Here is a 24,263-nt window from a genome sequence, read left to right as displayed (position 1 = left end):
GGGGCCGATGTGAATGCCCAGGGCGGCATATACGACAATGCACTCAGCGCGGCGTCGCAACGCGGTCACGATTCCATCGTGCAGTTACTGTTACAGCATGGAGCGATCCGGTCAAACACTTATAGCTTGCAGAGCAATAGCACGACACCCGAACAAGATTCGGACAACAGACACAACACTGAAAGTAGTATTTCGTGAATCGGAGGAATGGACACTTAGTTGAAGACAAGTTGGACATGGAACGAGATTGCGGCGGTTGAGCGGATCATGCAATGGACGGAGGTATAGCAGCGCTCAGGCTCATCCACTTTGGGTACGAGGAAATGAGAGTCTCATGTAGTACTTACATTGGATCGCCCTTTGTAGAGTCGTCGCTGTGTGATTCAGTTAAACGGAGATTAGTACCGAGCAGGAATGAGATCGATGAATCAAGAGAACACGCTGGACACCTAGACAGGGACTTGTTGTAAGCGGTCCGGAGCACTTGATCTGAGCGAAGCGCGACGATGTCGACAATGTGAGTGCAGGCTAGTACGGTAAGGTGAAGTTTGAAGAATATACCATTTGAAGACGAACCTCGACACAGGCTCTACTAATAATTGAGCATATATACAGGTCTGATTGTATTCAGGGCATCAATCAGTAATACTGACGACTGCCACGTACTTTGTTTCTGTGTGCATTGTACAGTAGTAAGTACGTGCCTACCACGTTGGCCTTGGCCAAACAGCCATCAACGTTCTAAGTATACCGAGAGAAACAAGGAAGATAAAAATACCGACGTACCCGATTTTCTCCATACCGTTCAATGTGGTCCAACTTCGTCCACTTAGATTTGACCTCGTCTAGGCGTAAGTACTAGATTTCACTGCAGTGCACCCTTCGGTCAGACATCGATCGTGTCGGTGACACGCCGTCGTCCCATTGTCTGTTCACCCAAACACATTCACCAAAGCACCGTCTCCAGTCGCTTTGCTCGCTTCTGCAAGCCAACTCATCATGTCGAGAAACTTACAATTTGCAGCGCCACACTTGCAAACACGAGGTGGTTTTGCCACTGATCGTCAACTCGAACAAGCTCACGCCAAGCCCTCGGCACCACTAAAATGTTGACGTCAGAAGGCGATCACCCCGAAACCAGAAGAAGAACGTTCGATTTCGATGGTTTTCGTATTTTCATTACCGCGTTGGGGGCGCGCCGCCCAGCGTCCTCGCGGTCTTTGCCCTGCTCCACTCCACCGAGCTCGCCTTCGTTCTAGCTTCTCCAGGCCTAGACAAAAGCCATCCCCCAACTCGAATTGTCTTCGACCGATCCTTCCTTCCACGTCCGCGTAGATCTGCTTTGCTCTTCACGACTATAAGTATCGTATCCCTGCATACTCAGCTCTGTTGAACGTTTGAACGAACGTCGAACACGAGAACGAAAACGATGTCCGCACGCGCGTTTTGTATCCCGGGGGTGGTCCTCCTCTTCTGTGCTTTTGTCCTTTCTTTGATCGTCGCTATTTCTCTGCCGGCCCTCCCTGCGCTCGATATCACGAGGACTCACTTCTCCTCGGGCAGTTTGGCGGCGGGGAACAGTAGTGGGGAGATTGGACAGTTGAGGGTGCGTATTTTTTGTTGTTTATTGATTGGTCGGGAAGGGAGAGGCTGATGTGATTCATTGGGTGGTGCTTTAGTTCGGTGTTTGGTACGTTGTAGTAATTTGGCCTTGAATAATTGCGAGAGGAAAGAACTGATCGGGTGCGTTGTATAGGGCGTACTGCATTTATGACTCTTCGTCCGGGGACAGGACTTGCATCGACCAAGGTTTGTGGTCCATGATTTAGCAATCGCTTTGTTGGCTGACTATGTCATACGTCGGTCGTCGATGCGTGGTCTACAGGTCATGGCTACGCCGTTACAGTTAGCGGCAACAGCTCCATCACTATCGGCTCCTCCTGGACTCGGGGTCTAGCCGTCCACCCAGTCGGTCAGTCGTCTTCCTTCATCTGAGCTATCCTCGATAAGAGTCTAACCAGTGTTTTGATATGTTGTCCTGCAGCCACGATCGTAACCTTCATCGCGTTCCTGCTCTCCCTCAGCTCCCACATAACCGTCATGCTCCTCTCCTCTATCGCCTCCGGCCTCGCCGCCCTCCTCACACTCATCGCATTCGCGATCGATATCGCGCTCTTCGTCTACGTCAAGCACAAGATGGCCGATTTGGATGTTGAAGAGCATACTATTACCGGGCCTGGTACGTCTTCCCCGTCCACTCTTTCGTGGCGAGAGGTTTGTCGCTGAAGGGGTGTTTAGGTTTCTGGATCACCTTCGCCACCTTCCTGCTCCTGCTCATCGCGAGCTGCACCGTCTGTTTTGGACGTCGCAAGGAGAGAATGGCCGGTGCGACTGCGTACCCCTCGAAACCGGGCGTTTTGAACAAGCTGGCGTTCTGGAGGCGTTGATCTGCTTCGCTTTCCCTTCCCATTTTCATTATCATTCCTACCTGCTTTTCGAGTCCCCATATCAGTTTCCTCCCTTTGATTGTCCCCGTTTTTCACGATTCAATACCTCGATACCTCCGTGTCTGTTTGCTTAGAACGCTTCCGTATTTTTACGTTGTTTCGATGACGGCGATGATGACGATGATAACGTCGCACCTTGCTCTAATTCTTTATACCAGAACTTGTATCTCCTCTGCGACTCCTTTATGTGATACCTCTCCTTCCCTGCGCCAATGCGCTGTCCCGCTGTCCTCGAATTATCATCGTACTCTACCCTTGACCATTGACGCTTATTTGTTGTCTCTGTTACTGTCGCTCGATAACCCGTGTCGCTTTTTATTAGCGTTTCTTTGACGCCGTCCACCGCAGTTCACTGTTCGGTCGCTAGTGCACAATCCCGCTCTCGATACCTAGAGAGTGGCCCATCGACGCTTGAAGTGGCACAAACGCAAAACACGATCACGTGCCCTTCACATCAATCGGACGATCGCGTTTTTACTTCCGCTCACCGCGTCTCTTTTCCTCCTTCCTCCATGATACCCGTCCACCGTTTTACGTGAGCTCCAAGAGCGAAGATCGAAAGGAAACAAGCTTGCTGCACCATTGCTCTTTGGACCCCTGTTAGCTGTGGCACATCCGCTTCACCCTGAGACTGGAAATCGCCACTGCCAATACCAACAGTGAAGTAAGTTATTGGTGTGGCGTTATAATAATTCTGGCTGGATTACTGGGGCCCAAGCTAGTCCGACTCTCTCAGTATCTGGCCGAATATCTAGGACATCTGTATATCTGCTATCTTATTATTTCCTCATCTTTCTCGAGATGGACGTCGAGCCAATGATCCCACCGCAGCCGTGGTACACATACTTCGATTGGACAACACCACCTCCCTACCGATTTAAGCATCTAATTTCAGTTCGTTCAAACCTTTCTCTTTCCACTCATACTGCAGCTCCCCTCTCTGGACGTCTTTTCTTCGTCACCCTCTCAACGAATTCACTAATCAACCTTCCCCTCTCGCCGTTCCCCGACAGACAACACCACCCACACCCTTCCACACCGCATCATTCTTCCCATGGACCGTCCCATCTCTCAAAAAACTCAGCTTCAATACCGATTCTGCGGAGGAACATCGTGCGGTGGTGACTAGAGCAACGAAGATGGTGGAAAGGTGGGGAGGGTGTTGTGCTGTGGGTGGAGACGATGTGATCTCGATTTTCGATTTTGGGTCGCAGAGTGGTGGTGAGGGAAGGAATTACGGAAAGGGCAAGGCAAGAGAGACAAACGAGCGGCCCAGGGAGATGGTTCCGATCGTCATCGAGATTCCGTCTTCCGTATGTCCAGCCCCTCTCCTACACCTTGCGTACTTCGTCGTCTTCTCATTTGTCTCGCTATATCTCTGCCGCCCGCTTCACCAGAAAGACGCCGAACCGTCCGAACGAGCCATCAAGTCAATAACCTGGGCCTTCACCAAAGAACAGCCCTCATCGCCTCTCCTGGTCTACGCCCGAAAGAGCCGTGTATATGTCCTCGATCTCAAGGAGCACCTGTCTGGGAGATCGAATTGGTTGAGGTTCTTGAAAGGTCATGGTGGGGTAAGCTCACTCGATGTTCTTTCACCTTGCACGACCATCGCTCCCCGTGTTTGTATGAGAAGATCCGAGAAACGATCTGACTGACATGTTTTGGTGACGAAACAGCTTATAACCTCGGTACAAACGTCCCCAGACCGGCCTTTTCTCATCTTGACGACTTCTCGCGACCTCTCGTCCCGTATCTGGGACCTCTCACCCATTCCCGCGCCACATCCCGGTCCTGAACCCCCTTTGGCGCCTCCGACCACCAGCACTACCGCCACCGCCTCCACCACGACAACAACCCATCAACGCACTCGAGAACTCCGCCCTCGTAACAACATCATCAATCCGAATGCTCTGAACCGCAAAAATCAGAGCGGCACGAAGACCGCTGGTGGCAGCCTGAGTGGAGCAGGAGCAAGACGAGAGGGAGGAGAGCGATGGGGAGGAGTGGATATGGAGCGTGCGTTCCCTGGCCGATGTTGGCGCGTTCTTGCGGGTGGACTGCCCGCGGGTCATTTGGGCGGAGTGTTGTGTGCGGCGTGGCACCCGAGGTTGCCTGTCGTTGCGACTTGTGGGGTGAGTTAAGTTTCTCATTGCCTACGCTCTCTGATTGTTCTCCTCTTTTGGTTATTGGTTATTGGGTTGCGTTTGGCAACTGATGGATATTGTTGGCTTGTGTGGTGTAGGTGGATCGAACGGTCAAGATCTGGAATTTGAACCTCCCGCCGGACGAAGAGACTGGCGAGCCGATTTTCAGTACTTCATACCTCCACAGCGCACGTATTCTTTCCGTATCATGGTACGTACGTCTCTTCTCCTCTGTTCTCTAAACGTATCGCATTCACACTCATTCGCGCTGACTGATCAACCAATGCGTCCTTCCGTCGTTCGACATCACTAAAATCACTGTCACCGTCTTTGTCCCTTGTGCTGTGACGATCTCACTCTTAGGCTCCACGACGACATCCTCGCCACCCACAGCTCGCCCACCCAGATCCAAGACCTGTCAAACACAGACCCCGATCGTAAAAGCGATGAGCCCATGAAGCTCATTCGCATTCCGGGCGAACTGATCATCTGGAAATGGACGAGTATGCACCGATTCTTTCCTGGACGTGATTCTGCGGGGGACGACGTAGGTTCAAAACGGCCAGAGGCGCAGAGACAGGAAACAGGGGACTCGGAGATGGAAGTTGAAGATGAATTGAACGGGGAAGGCGGAGGTGGAAAGGAAGGGCACCAAGCTGCTAGTAATGGGAATGGGAAGGGACGAGGGAAGGAGTATCAGATGGTGTTGAGGGGGGGTGAGAGGGACTATAAGGATAGCGGTACGTTCCCTTTCTCCCGCGACACTGCTTCAAGTATTCGAAGCTAAGTTGAATCTGTCCACGTCATGACAGTATCGTTCACGAAACTCGCGACACTTTCCCTTCCGTTATCCAGCCCATCGTCCTTGAACCTAACGACCTATACCCACACGGCACCACACAGCCCTGTCCCACCGCTCTTCCTCATCCCTTTTTCAGAGCCTCATCCGTCGCCCCCGTCCTTGTCCACCGGCACCGGCACGCCAATGACCGCCCAAGCAAGTGCCAAACCGACCACCACGACCATCGGAAGCATCCGTCTCATTCCCGCCTGGGCGCTCCATGTGCACAAATTACGTCGTATAATCCTCCCGAACCGAGAGCGTGAGGCCAGCGGCGAGATGGAAGGTGTGTTGAATGATATGACGAAACAGACGGGAAAGATGCGGCTCGCTTCTGCTTCTGCCTCAACGAGTAGGGAGACGAGTGCGGCTGTGGATGGGGCACGGGCGGGGAGTAGGAGTGCTAGTACTGCCGCGAACACGGTGAGGGGAGGGAGCAGTGTAGCGCCGGGCAATGGGAGACCTTGGAATCAAGGAAATGGGTGGGATTTGAAGTGGGAGTTGAGTTCATGGGCTGGTCGGACTGGGGTTGGAGTGAATGGAGAAGAGGGGAGAGAGGCATTGAGGATTGAGGGTGTTAGTGTGGGCTTGGGTGGGGATGTTGTTGTGGCGGTTGGGGAGGAGGGCATGAGAATTTGGACGAAGGTGAAATGAGTACATAAACATCTAGGTGGTGCATGCAATAATGAGCCGCTGTATGACGCTGTGTACAGCCGGAGAATTCCAAGTAACGAAAATGTGGTTTCGTCAAATATTATCAACTTGGATCACACTGAGGATGCCTATAGTACCACTTCAGTGTAAGAAGGGATAGTGATGGTCCGGTAGTAGGAAGATACGCATACTCAAGAAAGCACTAGAATACAACAGGGTTGGTATACAGAAAGCAAGTACGACATCACCTCAAAAATAGTCTCACGTCTATGCACTCCGTCACGACATATCCCTCGCCTTTCCCTTCCTTGTTCCGTTCCTACCGATATCCATACCCTCCCTGCCAGCTTCATACATCGCCGTTGTCTCCTCTTCGCTTCTCCTTGCAAAGTTGAAGTCGAACGGTCCAGGGCCATCATCCACGTCCATCGGAGTGAGAGTGGTACCCTGAGTGTGGCTGGCGGACGTCAGGTTGCTGGAAGGTGGAGGACCCATCATACTCTGCATGATTGCATCAATGTCGTTAGACGAAGGTTGCGTCTCGGTAGCCATGCGTGCCGTGCGAGCCATGGTGCTCTCGATAATCTCGTCTTGTTCGAGCATGGCCACCTCAAATCTCAGATTCCGCATAACTCTGTCGAACAGAACTATAGCGCGATCGGGAGCGTAAAATTATCAATATGAGCATTGATGCGCTAGTAAGTGAGCGACCAGGAAGGATGCTTACTTTGCTCCTCCTGTGGCGACTTCGGCTTTGGCCAAAGCAGCGGGGTAGACTGGGCTCTATACTCCTGTTCTCTCTGTTCGTGGAGACCTAACTGCTTTTGCACTTTTCGATCGAATTCTTCTGGACTAAGTTCACTGTCAGATAGTGTGGTCTCGTCTGGGCCATATTCGGTATTGATGGAGCCGCTGGGTGAAGCGGAGCGCAGGACTGGTGTGGCGTAAGGAAGGTCACCGGGGTGAACATGTTGGGTATGTTGGCGCGATTGAGCCATCAAAGAGGCGAAACTTAGAGGATACGCTCGGGTATTGGCCGTGTATACAAGCGACTGTGTGGTCGAAAGTAAAGTGTGTGAGCGGGTTGTTGAAGGTACCACACTAAACGCGACGCGTTTTTCCCACAATGGGTGTGGCCCTGAGACCCGCGCCGGACCATCGGATCTCTAGGATAGTCTTTCCTCGATAAGATTAGATCGAATGTATATCCAAAGATCTCAGACCTGAGCCCGCTCGCCTCTTCACCTCCACACACGATGGAATCATTTGACACCTACCAGACCCCTCTAGCAAGGTTTGTTCACACAGTATATGCAGTCTGGATGACTTTTTTTGAACATATTCGTGGTCTAGCCGCTATGCCAGCAAGGAAATGGCACATCTCTTCTCTGCAGAGGTGGGCTACATTCTTCTACTCCCTTCAAAGGCTTTACACCATCCTTGATTGTATGAATTCCAGCTGAAAGACGAACTATAAATCACTAGAACCGTTTTCATACGTGGAGAAAGCTCTGGCTTAGCCTCGCACAAGCAGAGAAGCAACTCGGATTGCCCATCTCAGACCAGGCCATTGAGGAAATGAAGACAAACCTTGTGCGTACATGATAAAAGCTCTCACCGGCGTTTATCCTCATGTATTATGTGCGACATTTTATCAAATCGATGATTACTCACCGGTGAGTGCAGCATCTGGATGCGAAACAGTTCGAGATCGCAGCGGAGGAGGAGAAGAAACGGAGGCACGATGTCATGGCGCATGTGCACACCTTTGGACAAATGGCGCCTGCTGCTGCTGGTATCATCCAGTGCGTATATATTAGCTTCGCAGGGATCACTCAAGGAATGCTCTGAGGTCTTCTTTGCATTACATGTGGTGTGTGTGGCGCTCTCTAGTTTAGGGGCCACATCGTGCTATGTCACCGAGTGAGTCTTTCGCCCTGTTCCATCGCAGAAGATACTGTATTCAATCTAGTGGATCCTCGTCTACTCTCTATCTGTAATGCTCGATGCCTGTTATAACCTGTAACTAGCAACGCCGACCTCATCTTCATCCGCCAAGCCCTCACCATGATCCTCGCAAAACTTTCCGTCGTCATCGACCGATTCGCCACATTCGCAAAACAATACCGTGCACTCCCCACTCTTGGGTTTACCCACTTCCAGCCCGCGCAGCTGACCACGGTGGGGAAGAGAGCTACATTGTGGATCCAGGTCGGTCATGTCTTGACCCTGTTGCTCGATCTGTCAAAATGCTGACCGGAGGCGATGGCAACGATCCGTCTTCACGCCACAGGAGCTTCTGTGGGATCTTAGGAATATCAAGAGGGCTCGTGATGATCTTGGTTTCCGTGGAGTCAAGGGGACTACTGGTACCCAGGCTAGCTTCCTCGCTCTTTTCGATGGCGACCATGACAAGGTATGCAAATATGCTATCGGGAATCCTCATTTTGACTCAATGGTCATTTTTTTGGTATCATCATCAAAAATAGGTAGAGGAGCTTGACAAACTCGTGACAGAGCTGTCTGGATTCGAATATGCATACCCCGTAACATCGCAAACCTATTCGAGGAAAATCGACATCGATGTCCTTTCTCCCCTGGCCTCCTTTGGTGCTACCGCACACAAGATCGCCACTGACCTGAGACTTTTAGCGAACCTCAAGGTAAATTTCCTGACAAATCCTTCTCGAATCCGTTTAGAGTGCTTACCGTAAACATCGCCACAGGAAGTCGAAGAGCCCTTCGAGTCTACTCAAATCGGATCCTCCGCCATGGCCTACAAACGTAACCCCATGCGTTCCGAGCGCATCTGCTCCCTCTCCCGCCACCTCTTCACACTCCACCAAAACGCGCTCATGACCTCCTCCGTCCAATGGTTCGAGCGCACACTCGATGATTCCGCCAACCGTCGTGTCACACTCCCCGAAGCATTCCTGACGGCCGACATCGTCTTGAGCACGCTGCAGAACGTGAGCGAGGGCTTAGTGGTGTACGAGAAGGTGATCGAGAGGAGGATCGGGCAGGAGTTGCCGTTTATGGCGACGGAGAATTTGATCATGGCGATTGTGAAGAAGGGTGGTGATAGGCAGGAGGCGCATGAGAAGATTCGGGCTCGTCTTTCCTTCTCCTCCATATTGATTGTGTCAGGGCGCTTACCGGTGCCTTTCATGCGCATTTAGGTTTTGTCGCACGAAGCGGGTTATCAAGTCAAGCAACTCGGCCTCGAGAACGACCTCATCGATCGCGTCCGTAAAGACCCTTACTTCGACCCCATCAAGGGCGAGCTCGAGTCTTTGCTCGACCCGACGTCTTTCATTGGCCGGGCGCCGGAGCAGGTGGATAAGTTCTTGAAAGAGTGGGTGGAGCCTGCGCTGGCGGATGAGGAGCTCAAGAAGGCAATCCAGAAGGCCGGGAAGGCTGAATTAAATGTTTAGGTCGGTGTGAAGAAAGTTGGGATAAATGAAGGAGAACCAAAAGAATCGATGTTGTACAAGTAAAATGAACAGATGCCTATCGTACTTCAAAATCGAGTCAGTTTTGTGCGTTCATGCATGTGGAATGTAGTAGGTATATACGCAATGGCCCGAGATTGAGGTTAAATAGTGTGATTTAGCAAATGGCGAAGAACGAGAAGAGACATATGTGACGTTCTCCTGTAGCCAAACACTTCGAGATATTTGTCCCTACCGGTACGCAGACTGAAGTGAGGAAGGTGCAAGAAAATGTCGAGTTTTATCCTTGACTAGCATTCGGCTCATTTGTGACAGAACAGGCAAACATATCAACTATTCTCGAAAACATGCAAGCAGCGCTGAAAGCGAAAGACTCCACTAAAAATGATTTCCTCCTTCACGATGGCCCGCTCCGTTTGGATGGAGGTCATCAACCAAACTCACCCTCCCCTTCCTCCCCGAGTCTGCTTGACAGACTGCCCCTGGTGACGAAAATCTTCCTGAGTAAGCGGCTGAAATGGCCGCCGGGAGGTTAAATGGCGGGCTGCCGCTCTGTTCTTGCCACGATGCTGTCAATCGGGCACCTGGAATCGCTCGGTCAGGACGGGGTGACACGCCGAAAGATGTGGGTACAGATCTCAGCAAAAACAACTATCGTGTAAGATATCCAGAGAGTAGAACGATAACAAAAGAATAATCTAGGGTTACAGCGTGTATGTGGCGGAAAACCGCCCGCAACGACTTTTCAAGAAACACAAACGACAATCGTGTCAATCTATATACCTCATCGGACCCTGTGAATATCTTCGAAGAAGTAATGAATAGGGAACGACAGCGAACCGAGAATATATATCCAAGACTGCACATTTACACGACAGTTGGCCTTCCCATGCTGAGCGAATCTTCTTTCGAGTCTAGAGACTCGGGATCCATGAAAGACCTTCCCTTTTGATCGCTTCCGTTTTGGTCCGTCATCTCGTGACTCTCAACATTGACATAGACCTGTACGGACAGTCGTCAGCAGACAATCAAATTACGATGTAGGAACGCAAATAAGAAGGGTGCGAGTGCAACATACCTCTGGCCGGACGGTGGACGCCTCAAAGTTGACTACGTCACGGCGTCGTTGTTGAAGGCTGACACTGTGGTTTTGCGGGTCTGGCCGAGAAGAAGAGTTGTATGCCCAGCCGCCACGGGCATTCAGACTAGAAAGGAGCGAGTTGGTGTAAAGTTTAGACAGTGGGATGTTGAAGGCGAGGTGGCTAATGCGGAAATAAAGTTAGAATGCCGTCTCATGTATAGAATCTCTACCATTGTCGATAACTCACAGCCCTGCAGGCTGGTCGAGAGACATAAAATTAGATCATGAAGCAACACTAGATGGGGAGTATGGCGCACGTTTGCCAAAAACAACACCAAGTCGATCTGGTAGGAGGAATCACTCGGTGAGTACGTTGCAGGTAGACAAGGTCGAAGTGGCAGAACTAACAATGGCAACCTGTTGAGGGAAGAGCCTGATTAGCCGCTGTAAAGTGAAATTTTGGACGGCTACGAGACGAAGAACTCACAGCGGATGTTATGGCGCCGGTCTGTACAGTCACTACATGTGGAAGCTTCGTCAGCAAACAGGCTAAGGAAGAAATTTGCAAAAGGAAGTCGAACATCTGATAATCTTGTCCACTACGCCGTCCGTAACCACGAAACCGGTCTTGTTTCTGCGCTAAATTAGATCCAAGTCAACACCATCGATTGCTCGGCACGCGACATGGTCAGCTCACCAAATAAGTGACTAAAACAACCGTGATCATCGAGTCACAGAACGCTGAGCCAGCGAGCCAAACGACAACGGCGGGTTTGAAGATTTGGAAGTCGAGGAAATGAGGAATGATCCCGACGGCAATAGAGGTTGCGAGTCCAGCCACTATCTACATCGTGAGGGGCGTCGAACAGCAAGGGAATAAGGCAGACAACGTACAGAACTGCACAACCCCAAAGAATCCGACAAACAACGCGGCCCATATGCTTCCCGTGAGGACCTTGATTCTCCACGAGAAGAAGAGCTGAACGGACATCCCGATCATACCCTGCAGATCAAGGTGACAACTGAGACCAAGGCGAGGAAAGTTGCTAGTAGTGGACGTACTGTCATGACGGGATCTAGCAGCCAGCCTCCGGTGAGTATCTTTGTATACAGATACATGATTGACCAACGTACCTGCCGCGAACACTGAGTACACCCGAGAGTCGTCAGTATGTGCTTTCTCATATCTGGGATGGTAGGACTAACCCCAAGTTGCAGCTAGAATGAAGGTCTGGTCGCCTACAACGGAATTGAGCTCGATGTAAGAAGGAACCATGGACCATGCATACCGAAATGGTTCACCAGAGCGTCATAGCACATCTGCATGTCGAAAGCGGTATTGACAGTGTCCGCCAAGAACAGAAAGATGATCTAGGCGCACAAAAATCAGAGGGCGCCCTCCGGTATGATGCACGAAGTCGACAGACAAACGCTCTCATCCATGGCTTATCCCTGCAAGTAATGTTGTCAGAAAAACTCCCCGCATGATGAAATCGTGGAAGCCTACTTCTTGTAACCGCTGTAATACATGTACATCTGGGTGACAGAGACGCCATAGAGCCTACGGCGTTCGTTTGAGCGAGAGGAGTACAAGCCGTCGAATGCGCTGGATGGTACACGTACAGCACATTGAGGAAAGTCCCTATGAGCATAGGCCCCCATCTATCCGAGCACGAGTCACGCAAGTTATGTCAGATTTTGGAACGGAACTTGTCCTGGTTGCAGTACACTCACATGAGCTGGGCGGGTGTTCCGGCCGACATCTCTCAGAGGTTGAGACCAAATGAAACAACAGGTGTGCCAGTTAAATTGACCAGGCCAAATGGCGAGGACGACGGAAAATAAGAACTGGGGAGGATCAAGACGGGATCAAGGGAACGTTAACAGGCGACCCGCACCATCGCTTTATAGAATATACCGTGGCGCAATCGAGGTTGCCTGCGGCTTCAGAAGCACATGCGTCAAGCGACACCGAAAAGAGGGAAAGCGACCTGCCGACAAGGTTGCCTGGTAGGGTTGCCAAGGGATGATCTCTGTGGATCTGATCTTCATCTATTCAGCCGTAGGCAGCCGCAGAGTTTCTCGTTGGAACCGAATTTGCAAGGCGGTCTACGGAGAAGATCATCGACCAACGACAATCGTTCTCGACAAAAAGAAATCCAGCTGCACGAGATCTTGGTTTCGAAACGCGACAAATGCGGAACATCGACGCTAAGTCTGAGCCAAAGCTTCCCGTGAACGCTCAGAATAGAGGAATTAATTTGAGCTCTGCGAGTCTGCGGCAGAAGGCCTCCAGTACGATCGACGAGATGGTTCCTGTAGGGCCGTATGGGAGAAACTTCACATCAGGTCAGTAGCCCTTGTGGAACGAAGACTCGGAAATGTGTCTTACGCTGATACGAGGAACCACGCGAAGGTACTATCACAGGGTGGGTGGAGGCCGACTAACGAGATACGCGATATCTTTTGGGGGGATACGCTGTCTTTTCCTATGTGGAAGCGAGAAAATACGGAGGCCCTGGCAGTATGCAAAAACTTCCATGCAAAGACGTAGATATTCTCGAGATCGTACTGCTGCCAGAGGCCTCTCAATCAGGTTGTATTTCCGGTGCTCAAGCGCTCATCAGCGCCATCTTCAAAGCGGGAAAGCAGGAAGGGGAAGGGATTGACACGTTGACTAAAGGAAGGCCTGTGGGCAACCTGTGGGCAACCTGTGGGAGACTGAGGAGGAAGTGGGTCCTGAATTTGCATTGAGCACTTCTTGATCCAAAGCCGGCCCGTGTTTTGTGCGTGATCCAGGAAGAAAGTGGGCACCTCCGGCTCTTTCCTTCGGCACAAACAGACACGGCCGGCCATCATTTTAACTATCCACTTCAACTGTGACTGAGTGCCGTCCTCGTACGCACAAATATTGCCTCGCCATGCTCAGTTGAGAGACTTTTGCGACCTCCAACTCGACCTGCAAACACGCGAGTCTCGCGTAGCTAGAGCTGCTTAGACCGAGGGTACTTTAATTTTCAGGCTGTCAGCTTCAACCTCACCGTACGTCCCCAGATCCTTTTGTGGGGTCGGCAGGCAGGGTCAACTATTTTTGCTTCTCGCACTAACCTACAGGTCGATGATGGTGACCTCCTGACTCAGAAGCGATGTATGTTGAACACGTCTTGGAACGGTGAATAAGCCTCCGCGCAGCTCCCTCTCAATCGGTACACAACTTGCTGTGTAGTACGTACGTTCCTTCCTGCCTGCGATAGCTGAAACATGCCATATACTTAGTCAGGGTCAAAGTCATCCTCACCGACTACGGGCCTTCTCATGTATTTTGAGAAGGATGCCTAAGGATGCCTGGCATCTGGAAGAGTAGAGGAGAACAGCCTGGAATTTTTAGATCAAGAACGTGTGAACGGCATCGTTTGTCGTTGTTTGGCTTTTGTTATTGTTCACGTTCCTGTAACTCATCCTTCTTTGATATTCATCCGGACAGGCACTCCAAAGGCACTCATCATCTGTGGCAGGCAACATGGCTAGGAACATCCCGAAGCCCGAAGTCAAACCTCATGTTATCATTCCTTTTGCCCAACTATCGCCTTGTGTTCAATCCTCTTATATTCCTAGATTTGTTCGCGCGAGCTGGCACGTATACCTCCACCAATATTCCAGCTCTCTGTAACCATGACATTTCTCGTGTCCCCAAAGCCGTAACAGGCGTCAAATGATTTTATATCCAGGCCTACATCACTGACAAAGGAAGCATTGAGTACAGTCCTTCTTATTGATGAAAGCGTGGTAGGTGGTTCTGAAGGTATTCCTCTCCCCGACCTTTCGTTTTGGTGCTTACTGTACTTCCGTGCTTTCTCAGACTCCGCCGACGATGCCGCCAGCTTTGAACTAGCTCAGGGCATCAAAGCATACAGTGCCTAAGTATAAGCATGGCGAACGTGTAGGTTCTTGGAAAGCGGGCTCACTCTCGAACTATCGAGACTGTCATTCGAAGGTATCTATCATTCCGAAGCCTCGAAAACTGCATGGTGGGAGAACATGCTCGTATATCCTTTCTAGAATCTGGAAACGAAGTTCTTGGACGACGTATTAGAACTGATTAGGAATCGAAGACATCCATAGGTACGAAGTCTCACAGCGGGAAAGCATTCCTGTACTCTCCGACTCCCGAGACGACGAGAAGTCCATGGCCACATCAAAACTGATTGGCATCCGCGGACCTTCATAGGCCGAAAGGAAGCTCTCTTACTGGGAAGGTACTTGTGCTCTCAAAATTTTGAGATAGCAAGAGGTCCTTGGTCGTCTCAGAATTCATTGGTGATCGTGGACGTCTGAAGGCCTAGGGCGATCATACGGTGAGAAACCCTTTTTTCGAGATAACAAGGATTCATATGTGTTTTATCTGCAGTATCCTGCGGCGCTCTTTGTCAATCCTTTTTGTCTCGTCGTATCGCTACTGTAACCTACTCAACAACGCCCAAACTCAAGCTTCGTGGCCCCCGTGATATCGATCCCGCGGCGGCCTCCCGACTGCAGCCGACAACCCCGGACCTTCGTCGTCTTCAAGCAACTGTTTCCCTGCAACTCCAATCGAGTCTGGGTCAAGGCGGAATACTTGCCGTCGATCTAAGTTCGAGCTGAGTTGGCCGCTTCGTTCTTACAGGTGCGAAGACCGTGCGAGATGATCAAGCGGGAGAATGCGCGGGACCTCGAAACAAGACCGGCCGTCGGCCTCAGGGAGATCGACGATGCCGTATCGTCCTTCGACCCACATAAACTTTCCTATCCGCCGGCGCGACCGTCAAATTGGGCGGCTTGATACAAGCTTGATATGATGGAACAGGGACAGGAAAATTCTAGTGGAGGAAACAAGACTGTAGAACGAGCTTAACGCCCAAGCGCTTCATTCCCTTCATTGGTCCATATTTGTAGTATCTATCTTATTGGATTTATATTAGTTCACTAGGCCAGAAATTGAACAGAAGAGAATGAGACTTGTTAAGAGCTTGAGGGCTTGAACTTGGACGTCGGTATCTAATGTGGCGTTGATGTGGCACCCAATTTGCAATGCCTGTCACACCAAGTTCACCGCCATTGAGCGCGTCACGCCTCTGCTTTACCAGTGCTTTACCGACCTCCACTTTACCTAGCCTGCTTTAGCTTCATCCTTCAACGTTCTCCGATTGGTTTGACTAGAACTTTGTCGTTTGCTTGTACATCATGGATGGTGCCTTCAGAAAGATCGATATCGATGCTTTTGATGAGGACGTGCTGCTAGAAAGCGAGCTGTACGAGCCAGACCCTCGCGATCCATCTCAGGTCCTGGACGAAGCTAAGGCCAAGTCCGTCGCTGTACGGAGTTTACTGTCCAAGTACGTCAAGTCTATGTTGAGGTATATGCATCCTGGTCTGACAAGCATCTCTGTCTGTTCGTATTGTTATAGGGGTGATATTGCCGGCGCTCTGGTAACGATTCTTGAGAACGCACCATACGGAGCGAATGTTGATGAGGCGAAAGTGCGTACTGCTTTACCCTCAACACTTTCGTTTACTGATCATATGCCTCATGATAAACTACGGATATTTGGACATGATTACAGAATCTTACACTACAAACCCTCGTAACAATCCTCAACAGCACTAAATCCACCGACATCCCCAACGTCGTCAAATCGCTCCCTCCAGACACACAAGATACCCTGATGAAGTACCTATACAAGGGTATGGCTCTTCCTGGCTGGGGAGATGTGAGTGGGAGCGTGTTGCTGGGATGGCACGAGAAGGTACATTCCGTCGCTCTTGCGTATCATTTCCGGGGTACGTGATACTGATGCGAGACTGTTGGCTGGATAGTTAACAGAGGTCGCTGGTGTGGGATGTATTGTGAGGACGATGACCGACCGTCGTATGGTATGATCTGTGGATGTCGCAGTGGAACTGGAAATTGGTTGTATGAGTATATTCGCCCCACATCGCATTGGCCCTGTCCCCGCCTTGGAATAACGCCAATAATTAGTGAATGGAGACAGCGGAAACGAACCTGGTATACATCAGTACATCAATTCATGCCCATCATCGGCCCCTCACCGACCATTGCTTCACACTTCTCCTGTCCAGAGAAGAAGCGGGAACTGTCGCTGAGCTGCTTGTGTGGCGCAGTTTAGCCGCCACAAACATCACCCTCATCTCGACTCTTTTCTCGTCAAATATACAGTCTATAATGGAGAGTCTGAGGGCGTAGTCAATGGGCATTAAACTCTGTTTTTGATGCTTTACTGTTCCGTCAATGTGTGCCCTTCGCCATGCTGCTCGCCTCGTTGCAGAGTGTATGCCTGTCCATTACGTCTATACACGTCTCCGCTCATCCACACGAGCTCACAATCTCCTCCAAATACCGTACACGTCTTTCCCAAAAGTTCTTTCGTTGATGAATATTTCCATGAATTTCTCTAGCATTTTGAGACCAGCGTGACGGTCTGTGACTCCGTGTGACGTCGGTGGATCTCCTGTTCGGTGGATGACTGCTCTCTTGACGTTGACCACGACGAGCGAGCCCAGCGCAGACCACAGAAGATCGTACTCTGTGGACGCAACCCTTCCAGCTTTTACCACCCAAGTCTTTTATGCACATTCGCCCCACCGATAATTCTCTCAAAGACAGTTTTATCCCAACCAGAAATCAGCAATCGACTCGCAATCATACCCAGCATGGCACCCCCAGCTCCGCTCTTCACGTACCCCGTATCTCACTCTTACAACTCCCATCCGAATCTCTCACCCATATCACTTCTTTCCTCGACCCGGCAACTCTTCTTGCTCTCGGGAGGGCTAACAAACAGCTGTACGAACACGTAAAGGACGATAATACTTGGCATCGAGCTTTCCTCTGCCAGTTCTTGGCCATAGGTCCTGAGACAGACCTCACTGATGTCAATTGCATCACTTTGCGGAAGGCAGAGGCCACTTGGAAGAGAGAATTTGTCTCTCGTTATAATCTTAGGAGGTGTGTGGGCTCCTTCTCCCTATTCTGCTGCCAGTATGTTAACGAAATCATCGCCTTGATTTTTCTCGGTGTTGTGTAGACGCTGGCAGCTCTGTCGCGCCACGACGGTCGCACATATACCTCATTATGCCTCCATCTCCGACATCCACCTGATGTCCGACGATGCGCTCCTATCTTCGTCCATCCAATACGGAATAGTCGCGCGCTCCACGCCCTCCATAGGCAAGATCGTCAAGGGGTTCCTCAATGCCACAGGCTCTCTACACGGTGTCGGTGTCGGAAATCCCAACGCAGAGTTTATACCCAATGTCACAGCTTGCGCTCTCGCCTCCGAAAGCGCGGCGGCGAGAATCGTATGGGGATTCAGAGATGGTTCGATCTCCGTCAGTTGGCATATGAGGACGATGAGTGGTGGCAGAGCAGCGACGAGGATGGAAAAGAGTAAAGTTGAAGAAGAGCATCAGGGAGCTGTCAACGACGTCGTGTGGACGAATGATGGGAAGGCGTGTGTGAGTGCAGGAGCGGATGGCAAAGTCAAGGTCTGGAATGTTAGGAGATTTGGATGCGCGTGGACATCAGAGAAGGCGGTTACTGGGTTGACTACGGATCCGTGCGTGAAGGTGCTCGAAGACTTGGACAACGGAATCGTCGTCGTCGGATTGCAGAGCGGCAAAGTCATCGTCTACATCGGGTTTGATGCCTCTACCTTCGACACTCCTGGCGTAGTTCAACCGCAGATAAAGGAGGTCCACATCACACCTCCTTCCCCTCGTACTCCGGCATCGCAGGTTCACGGCGGCTCATCCGCCGACAAGCCAGAGATATCCTTTCTCTTCCTCGACGTCCAGCCTTCTGGACGGATTTCTATCCTCACCGCTTATCAAGATGAAGCAACTTTCTACCGCCACAAGGTCGATACCCAGACCGGACAAGTCGAGCGCATAACCTTTGGCGACGCCGATTTTGGCTCCATTTCATCTATCAAGCCTTTTTACTCCTCGAGCCGTGACGAGGCGAGCTTCATCCTCGTAGGCGATCGTCTCGGCTGCATCAGTGTCTACGACTGGGATGGAAATCCCGTCTTCTCACCTGAGCTTTTGCCTTCTTCAACCCTCTCATCCGCCCCATCGGCGGGAGATTGGACAGTGCCCGCCACTCGCCGCATGGACGCTTTCGCAGACGCTTTCGTCACCTCTATTTCCGTCTCTACGACCAATGCCATCTTAATCGCTGGCTCTTCTCGTGGTCATATCAAGGTCTTCGACACTCTTACCCTCAAACCCGTCCGGTCTTTCGCTCCTGTTGCGCCGGAGAGTGTGAGCAAGATATTGGTCGGGAAAGATCAGTTCGTTGCAAGTGTTGGAAGTAAGATCGTTGCGTGGAAGGGAGTGGGCCCGTTGAGCGGAGGAGCAAGAAATGGGTGGAAGGGCAAGAGTAAAGCAAAGAGTAGGAGCGGTGGCGTGGGCAGTGGAGGCGGCATGACCAAGTGGCAGCGTAAGTCTTCAGCTTCTCCGGGCTATGCCGATCAACCGTCACTTACATTGTTCTCCTTCGAACAGAACAATATGAGATGCGTCAAGATATCGCGGAAGGCGCGGAAGACATCGGGGAAGAATCGCTAGAAATCAAGCGCTCGTTGAACAGAGCGAAGGAACAAGCCTCTACACTCTCCACGCTTGGTCTAAGCGAACGCGAGGCCGTAGAATATGTCCTTATGCTCAGCCGTGACGAAGAGCGGAGACAGGAGGATATTCTGGCAGCGTCTGGTGATCGCCCCGGGCCAAGTACGAATGCCGGCACCGAGGAAGGCATCTTCGATGTGGACATGGACGAAGGTCTTTCGGATGGTATCTCCGCCACTGGCCTTACTAATAGACAATCCTCAACGTCCTCCCCTCCCTTCGGAGCGACATCGTCTCGTTCGCCACCCATCAGGCCCTTGACGAGGCCAGTCAGCGGGACACCTTCCTCCATCTCCTCATCATACGGAAGAAAGCTCCCGCTCGTTGTTCCTTCTCTTTCCAATAGCAAGATCCAAATATCACCTCGTTTTCAACCTGAGCCGATGGAAGCAGGGGGCTTGTCTCCTACTCCTCTGACTCTCGATGGTTCCTCAGCATCGTCAGCACTGCCTGTACCCGTTCCCCGAACGCAAGACTTCCCGCCCGTGTCAACGTCTGGCTCAGTATCTTCGTCTGGGATTCTCACCCCTACGAGAAAGTCCTCTGCTTCGGCTTCTTCATCTGTAGGTGGAGTTGGTGGACGCAACGCCTGGAGCTCGCCTTTGACGAGTCGGACCAATAGCGCGAATGGATCGCCTAGCAGTTCGCCAGGTGTTTCGAGGACCAGCTCCGTTGTGGGATCGTTCCCGCAACAAGGTGGTGTTAGTTGGGCGAGGAGGTTGTCCATGTCGCCTGTTGTGGCCCCCGTGACGAACGTTGGTAGTCCTGCGTCTCGTGCAGCTGCTGCCTCTGCTGTTGGTGGTAGCGCTGGTGGTGCAGAAACAGACTCTGATGTTGGGATGATTGAAGAAGAGGAGGATGAGGAGCTGAGGTTTGTGCTTGAGTTGAGTTTGGCGGAAGAGAGAAGTAGGGCTGCTGCTGCTGCTAGGGCCTAAATAGAAAGGGCAGACGACGAAAGGTTGCGGTCATAAATACGGGTATCAATCAGTTGCGACAGTATGAAGGTTATATGCGTGTGTTTGTCTCTTACATTGATTTTCTTCTTGGTCTCCGAACCAGTTACCGTGATTTTCGAGTTTGTCAAGAACGTCACAGAACGTCACGACTTTACACTTTCTGAATCCATGACTTGAACTTGTATATAGATACGTTACTTCCTACTTCCAGTGATAGAGCGATCTTTGGTGTGCGCTACATATAGCCGAAACAATCTGTTCAGACAGCGAGTCTGGGACCGTCATGAGGTTGGTTCTCAATTTGAGGACATCCTCGATGCGCCACGTTTCTCACGTTGGGTATTTTCAACGACGAGGTGTGTGGCGCAACTCCGTAGCCTCTTTCTTGCTTCCTACCACACACTGCCATTCGTCGATATCGCCCGGAGCCCGCCACTCATGAGGACTGAATGCTGTAGTCTTAGCAATGCTAATCGGTAAAGAGAAAAGAATGGTCTTCAGTCGTTTAGACCCTTGCATTCCTAAGCATCTAGCGGCTCTGGTACTGGTATGATCAGTTCGATCTGGCGCAACTACCTGCTTCTGATTTTCTTCTAATTTATGCTTGAGCACTCTGACTGCACTCCGCGAATCTACCTTTAGTGTGATCGAATCCGAGGGACTGTGTCATCTCTTTTGCTCACCGGTCAGTCCAGAGAGACAGTATGTTGCGGAATGCGAGAGTCAGGCTGGCTCCGAAACCTCCTCGATGGGCGATCGACACTTGATCGACACCACCGGGCCTCATTCACGTACTGTCCAAGCTAGAGTACCATCTAGCAGCCCGCATATCGCCAACTGCTCCATGAGTATTTTGTTTTATCTTTCGCCCGACAAATATATGACCAGCATCCAACCGATACCTGTCGAGAAAGTTAAGACACGCTGCTGTTTGGATCGTATTCTGTTGGATGCCACGTCCTAGCCGCTACGGAAGCGTACTACGAACCAGATCGTTTACTCCGGCAGTCTTCGGTCATTCTGAGGTTGTGTCGGAACGGATGGAGGGCTGTTTCGAGGAAGTCTCAGCTGCCCGTACACAAGATGGTAATAAAAGCCTGCACGTACGGTCCAATTTCTCTCCTCATCACCTCTTCCCATACCTCCACATTCATACCTATCTTTTACACGAGCTCTAAACATACCTACCTCATACCTACCTCAGAGCTACTATGACATCTAACATCTTTACCAACGCCCTCCTCTCCCTCTCCTCCCTCTTCACCCGCGCTACGAACCGCAAGCCTTCCTCCCCTGTCGACACATGCCCTCTTTCTCCAGCTACGAGTGACGGGTCCACCGCCGTCGCTTCTGGCAAGAGCTCGATACGCTCCGCGTCCACCGCCGTCGACAATGGGATCAACGACCTCGCTCTCGGAAAGGAGGTCGCTTGTGGCCCGTATGGCCCTCGTTTCCGCGCTCACGACCTCACGAGCAACCGTTCGGAGGTTTGTTTGGAGAAGATTACGAAGAAAGGTCTCTCGAAGACGCTTCGCAACCTTCTCATGCAGGAGATCCGGCTCTCCCTGAGTTTCAACCGCGGTTCCCACATCCCTGGAGGCATCATCCGAGCCTTCGAGGATGAAGGACATCATTACCTCGTCCGCGTAAGTTTCGAGATTCGCTGGTTGATTGCCCCTCGAGGTCAAATGCTCATGTTTCGTCGTTTGTTACTCTAGCGCCCCTTCGCCCGTACCCTGGCCCAAGAGATAAAAACGAACGGCAGATTTATCGCTCAACAATCTGTCCTCGTCCTTGCCCAGATGGTCTTGATCCTGGACAAGCTCCACTCTCAGCGTGTCTACCCCGCCGACCTGAGCCCCTCTGCATTCGTCATCGATCAGGACGGATTGCTCTCGCTCGGTCATCTCTGCGGCGCCCGCGACATTACGGCTCCTTCGTATGTCGGATTCAAGGATGCTCTGAAGACACAAGCAGTGTACGAGTACGGATGTGCTGCCCCGGAGGTGATCCTCGGAGGGCAGCCCAACCATTCGACGGTCGTGTTCGGTCTTGCCGCATGTTGGCATTATATCGCGTTCGGTTTGGTGAGTCCATCACCCATTTTTCTCAGGTATCGTTTTGTGCCAGCGTTGACTGACATCTTCCCTTACCAGACCAAGTATGACCCCGCGACCGGAAAAGGGCAAATTCTGAAGGACCTTAAAGAGCGAACTCGTTACCCGACATCGGCATACCCTCAAGGATGGAACGCGAAGTGGGAAGAACATGCATACAACTTCATGGATAAGGTAAGCGACCCTGGCCACACCTATTTACTTTGTTTCTGACGTTATCTGTATCGTAGGCTCTACTTTTCGACCCCTCGAAGCGCATTTGGATGGACGCCCTCAAGGGTCTCCCGATTTTACGCAACGTGTAAGCCCGCTGCTTCTTTTCTTCACAGTTCCTCCGCTGACATCCTGGTTTCTCTCTAGTAACTGGATGGCGTTGAAGACGACACGTATTTCTCCTCGTCTCCTCAGCGCTGCAGCCTCTCGGTCTTCGACATCTCGCCCCTTCCCTTCCGGCAAACTTCCCACCACATTCCCCTCCCAGACAAGGAAGCTCGTTCATAACAACAACACTCGCGGTGCTCGTTCTCCAGCACTCCATGTCACGAAGCCTTCGAGGACGATGTCGGTCCCGGTCAAGGTGGTGAAGACGTAGATGCGTGTCGGTAACGGATCAACATCATCGACGGACACTAGTGGATATATACATCAACTTGGGCTGGAGATTAGGTCTGGGGACGGGATACAAGCATCCTGGTCCAACGGGCGAAGTACTACACCGGCTGAGTCCCGGGGATTTCCTTTACCCATTGTGTTAGGGTTATCTCTATCAACTCGTCTAGCGCTGGGTGGGCTGGTAGGGCTGACCCTGATGCTATGGGATTTCTTCTTAGCGGAATCACAGATCGCTTATTTGCCTCTAGACCTCCCTTTTTTTCTAGGCAAACCACCGGCAGTCACGGTGATGGCTTCGATATGGTACGTTTGTTTTTCTTCTCTCGATATTATATCCATTGCTTATTTAGCCCTCGTCGCCTTCGTCCTTGGTCCCTTGTTCTCCGAGCTCCGTTATCCCCTACTATAATGTTTCCGTTCCGCTTAGCATCGTTACCTACACATTCTCCGTCATCACTTATATTGCTTATCCGCCGTCGCTATCGTCTCGTTATTCTCTCGCTGGTCGAGATCGTTACCTACACATCTCCTCCTTTTAATTCTCCCTGCTATCCCTCCCAGCTTCGGTATCATCGTTATGTGTCGTGTCGTATTGTCGTTGTGTTTTTCTTTCCACTGTTCTTCTCTCGTTCATTCGTCTTCTCGTTGTTGTTTTCCTTTCCATTATTCTTCTCTCGTTCATCGTCATCGTCGTCATTGTCTCGTTCTCGAGTTCTCTTTATCCCTTATAATATTCTCGGTCAGCTTTCGGATATCGTTACCTATACATACTATTTAATCCCCCTACCTATAATTTTTTACTCCCGCTACTTGTAATCCTTTACTCCCCCTACCTATAATTCTTCGATCCCCCTACCTATAATTCTTGAATCCCCCTACTTATCATACTCTAATCCTCCTACCTATAATCCTTTACTCCTCCTACTTATAATACTTTAATCCTCCTACCTACCCAAGTTAATTCCCCTACCTATAACACTCTAATCCCTCCACTTCTAATACTTTATTCCCTCTACTTGTAATACTCTAATCCTCCTACCTATAATACTTCAATGCTTCTACTTATAATACTTCGATCCTCCTACTTATAATTCTTCGATCCCCCCACTTATAATTCTTCGATCCTCCTACCTATAATTCTTTACCCCCCCCCCCCTACCACTCATAACACTCTAATCCCACCGCTCCTTTTAATAAGTACTCTGACCCCC

At 51.0% G+C, this 24,263-nt stretch overlaps 8 protein-coding genes across 8 annotated transcripts; 5 read left to right on the top strand and 3 right to left on the bottom strand.

Annotated features, from left to right (window-relative positions):
* Nucleotides 1-1,429: 1,429 nt before the first annotated feature.
* Nucleotides 1,430-2,447, top strand: STEHIDRAFT_135458 (uncharacterized protein; the record flags this gene model as incomplete). Its single annotated transcript, XM_007310699.1, has 6 exons — nt 1,430-1,610; nt 1,680-1,683; nt 1,757-1,809; nt 1,886-1,972; nt 2,045-2,239; nt 2,299-2,447. 6 exons carry the CDS (start codon nt 1,430-1,432, stop codon nt 2,445-2,447), a joined length of 669 nt encoding a protein of 222 aa, XP_007310761.1.
* Nucleotides 2,448-3,372: 925 nt separating this feature from the next.
* STEHIDRAFT_172818 (uncharacterized protein) lies at nt 3,373-6,149 on the top strand (the record flags this gene model as incomplete). Its single annotated transcript, XM_007310698.1, has 7 exons — nt 3,373-3,401; nt 3,521-3,820; nt 3,905-4,081; nt 4,187-4,642; nt 4,753-4,865; nt 5,018-5,394; nt 5,467-6,149. Exons 2-7 carry the CDS (start codon nt 3,647-3,649, stop codon nt 6,147-6,149), a joined length of 1,980 nt encoding a protein of 659 aa, XP_007310760.1. The 5' UTR covers nt 3,373-3,401; nt 3,521-3,646.
* A 176-nt stretch (nt 6,150-6,325) lies between these two features.
* STEHIDRAFT_105798 (uncharacterized protein) lies at nt 6,326-7,147 on the bottom strand (the record flags this gene model as incomplete). Its single annotated transcript, XM_007310697.1, has 2 exons — nt 6,326-6,796; nt 6,877-7,147. 2 exons carry the CDS (start codon nt 7,145-7,147, stop codon nt 6,429-6,431), a joined length of 639 nt encoding a protein of 212 aa, XP_007310759.1. The 3' UTR covers nt 6,326-6,428.
* A 258-nt stretch (nt 7,148-7,405) lies between these two features.
* STEHIDRAFT_116008 (adenylosuccinate lyase) lies at nt 7,406-9,583 on the top strand (the record flags this gene model as incomplete). The annotated part of the gene is given in 10 exon segments (XM_007310696.1): nt 7,406-7,443; nt 7,503-7,545; nt 7,635-7,742; nt 7,836-7,958; nt 7,978-8,072; nt 8,180-8,360; nt 8,443-8,565; nt 8,639-8,812; nt 8,876-9,307; nt 9,329-9,583. 10 exon segments carry the CDS (start codon nt 7,406-7,408, stop codon nt 9,581-9,583), a joined length of 1,572 nt encoding a protein of 523 aa, XP_007310758.1.
* Nucleotides 9,584-10,207: 624 nt separating this feature from the next.
* Nucleotides 10,208-12,564, bottom strand: STEHIDRAFT_126138 (uncharacterized protein). The gene is made up of 17 exons (XM_007310695.1): nt 12,417-12,564; nt 12,306-12,344; nt 12,190-12,243; nt 12,110-12,134; nt 11,972-12,053; nt 11,889-11,921; nt 11,817-11,828; nt 11,745-11,758; nt 11,577-11,685; nt 11,380-11,522; nt 11,264-11,321; nt 11,170-11,201; nt 11,091-11,099; nt 11,000-11,026; nt 10,930-10,940; nt 10,680-10,863; nt 10,208-10,603 (listed from the first exon to the last, which is right to left on the bottom strand). The coding sequence occupies exons 1-17, from the start codon at nt 12,443-12,445 to the stop codon at nt 10,469-10,471; spliced, it is 996 nt and encodes a 331-aa protein (XP_007310757.1). The 5' UTR covers nt 12,446-12,564; the 3' UTR covers nt 10,208-10,468.
* A 1,849-nt stretch (nt 12,565-14,413) lies between these two features.
* On the bottom strand, nt 14,414-15,159 carry STEHIDRAFT_126137 (uncharacterized protein). Its single transcript, XM_007310694.1, is given in 4 exon segments — nt 14,414-14,468; nt 14,542-14,676; nt 14,891-14,896; nt 14,907-15,159. 3 exon segments carry the CDS (start codon nt 14,995-14,997, stop codon nt 14,600-14,602), a joined length of 174 nt encoding a protein of 57 aa, XP_007310756.1. The 5' UTR covers nt 14,998-15,159; the 3' UTR covers nt 14,414-14,468; nt 14,542-14,599.
* A 653-nt stretch (nt 15,160-15,812) lies between these two features.
* Nucleotides 15,813-16,764, top strand: STEHIDRAFT_105791 (arp2/3 complex subunit). The gene is made up of 4 exons (XM_007310693.1): nt 15,813-16,054; nt 16,127-16,199; nt 16,283-16,465; nt 16,536-16,764. Exons 1-4 carry the CDS (start codon nt 15,903-15,905, stop codon nt 16,596-16,598), a joined length of 471 nt encoding a protein of 156 aa, XP_007310755.1. The 5' UTR covers nt 15,813-15,902; the 3' UTR covers nt 16,599-16,764.
* Nucleotides 16,765-21,534: 4,770 nt separating this feature from the next.
* Nucleotides 21,535-23,430, top strand: STEHIDRAFT_142953 (kinase-like protein; the record flags this gene model as incomplete). The annotated part of the gene is made up of 5 exons (XM_007310692.1): nt 21,535-21,969; nt 22,042-22,410; nt 22,480-22,614; nt 22,671-22,741; nt 22,801-23,430. 5 exons carry the CDS (start codon nt 21,535-21,537, stop codon nt 23,030-23,032), a joined length of 1,242 nt encoding a protein of 413 aa, XP_007310754.1. The 3' UTR covers nt 23,033-23,430.
* Between the last annotated feature and the right edge of the window lie 833 nt (nt 23,431-24,263).

Source organism: Stereum hirsutum (genome assembly GCF_000264905.1).
Source record: "Stereum hirsutum FP-91666 SS1 unplaced genomic scaffold STEHIscaffold_21, whole genome shotgun sequence".
In the NCBI taxonomy this organism is placed as follows: domain Eukaryota; kingdom Fungi; phylum Basidiomycota; class Agaricomycetes; order Russulales; family Stereaceae; genus Stereum; species Stereum hirsutum.
This window is presented reverse-complemented; position numbering and strand designations above follow the sequence as displayed.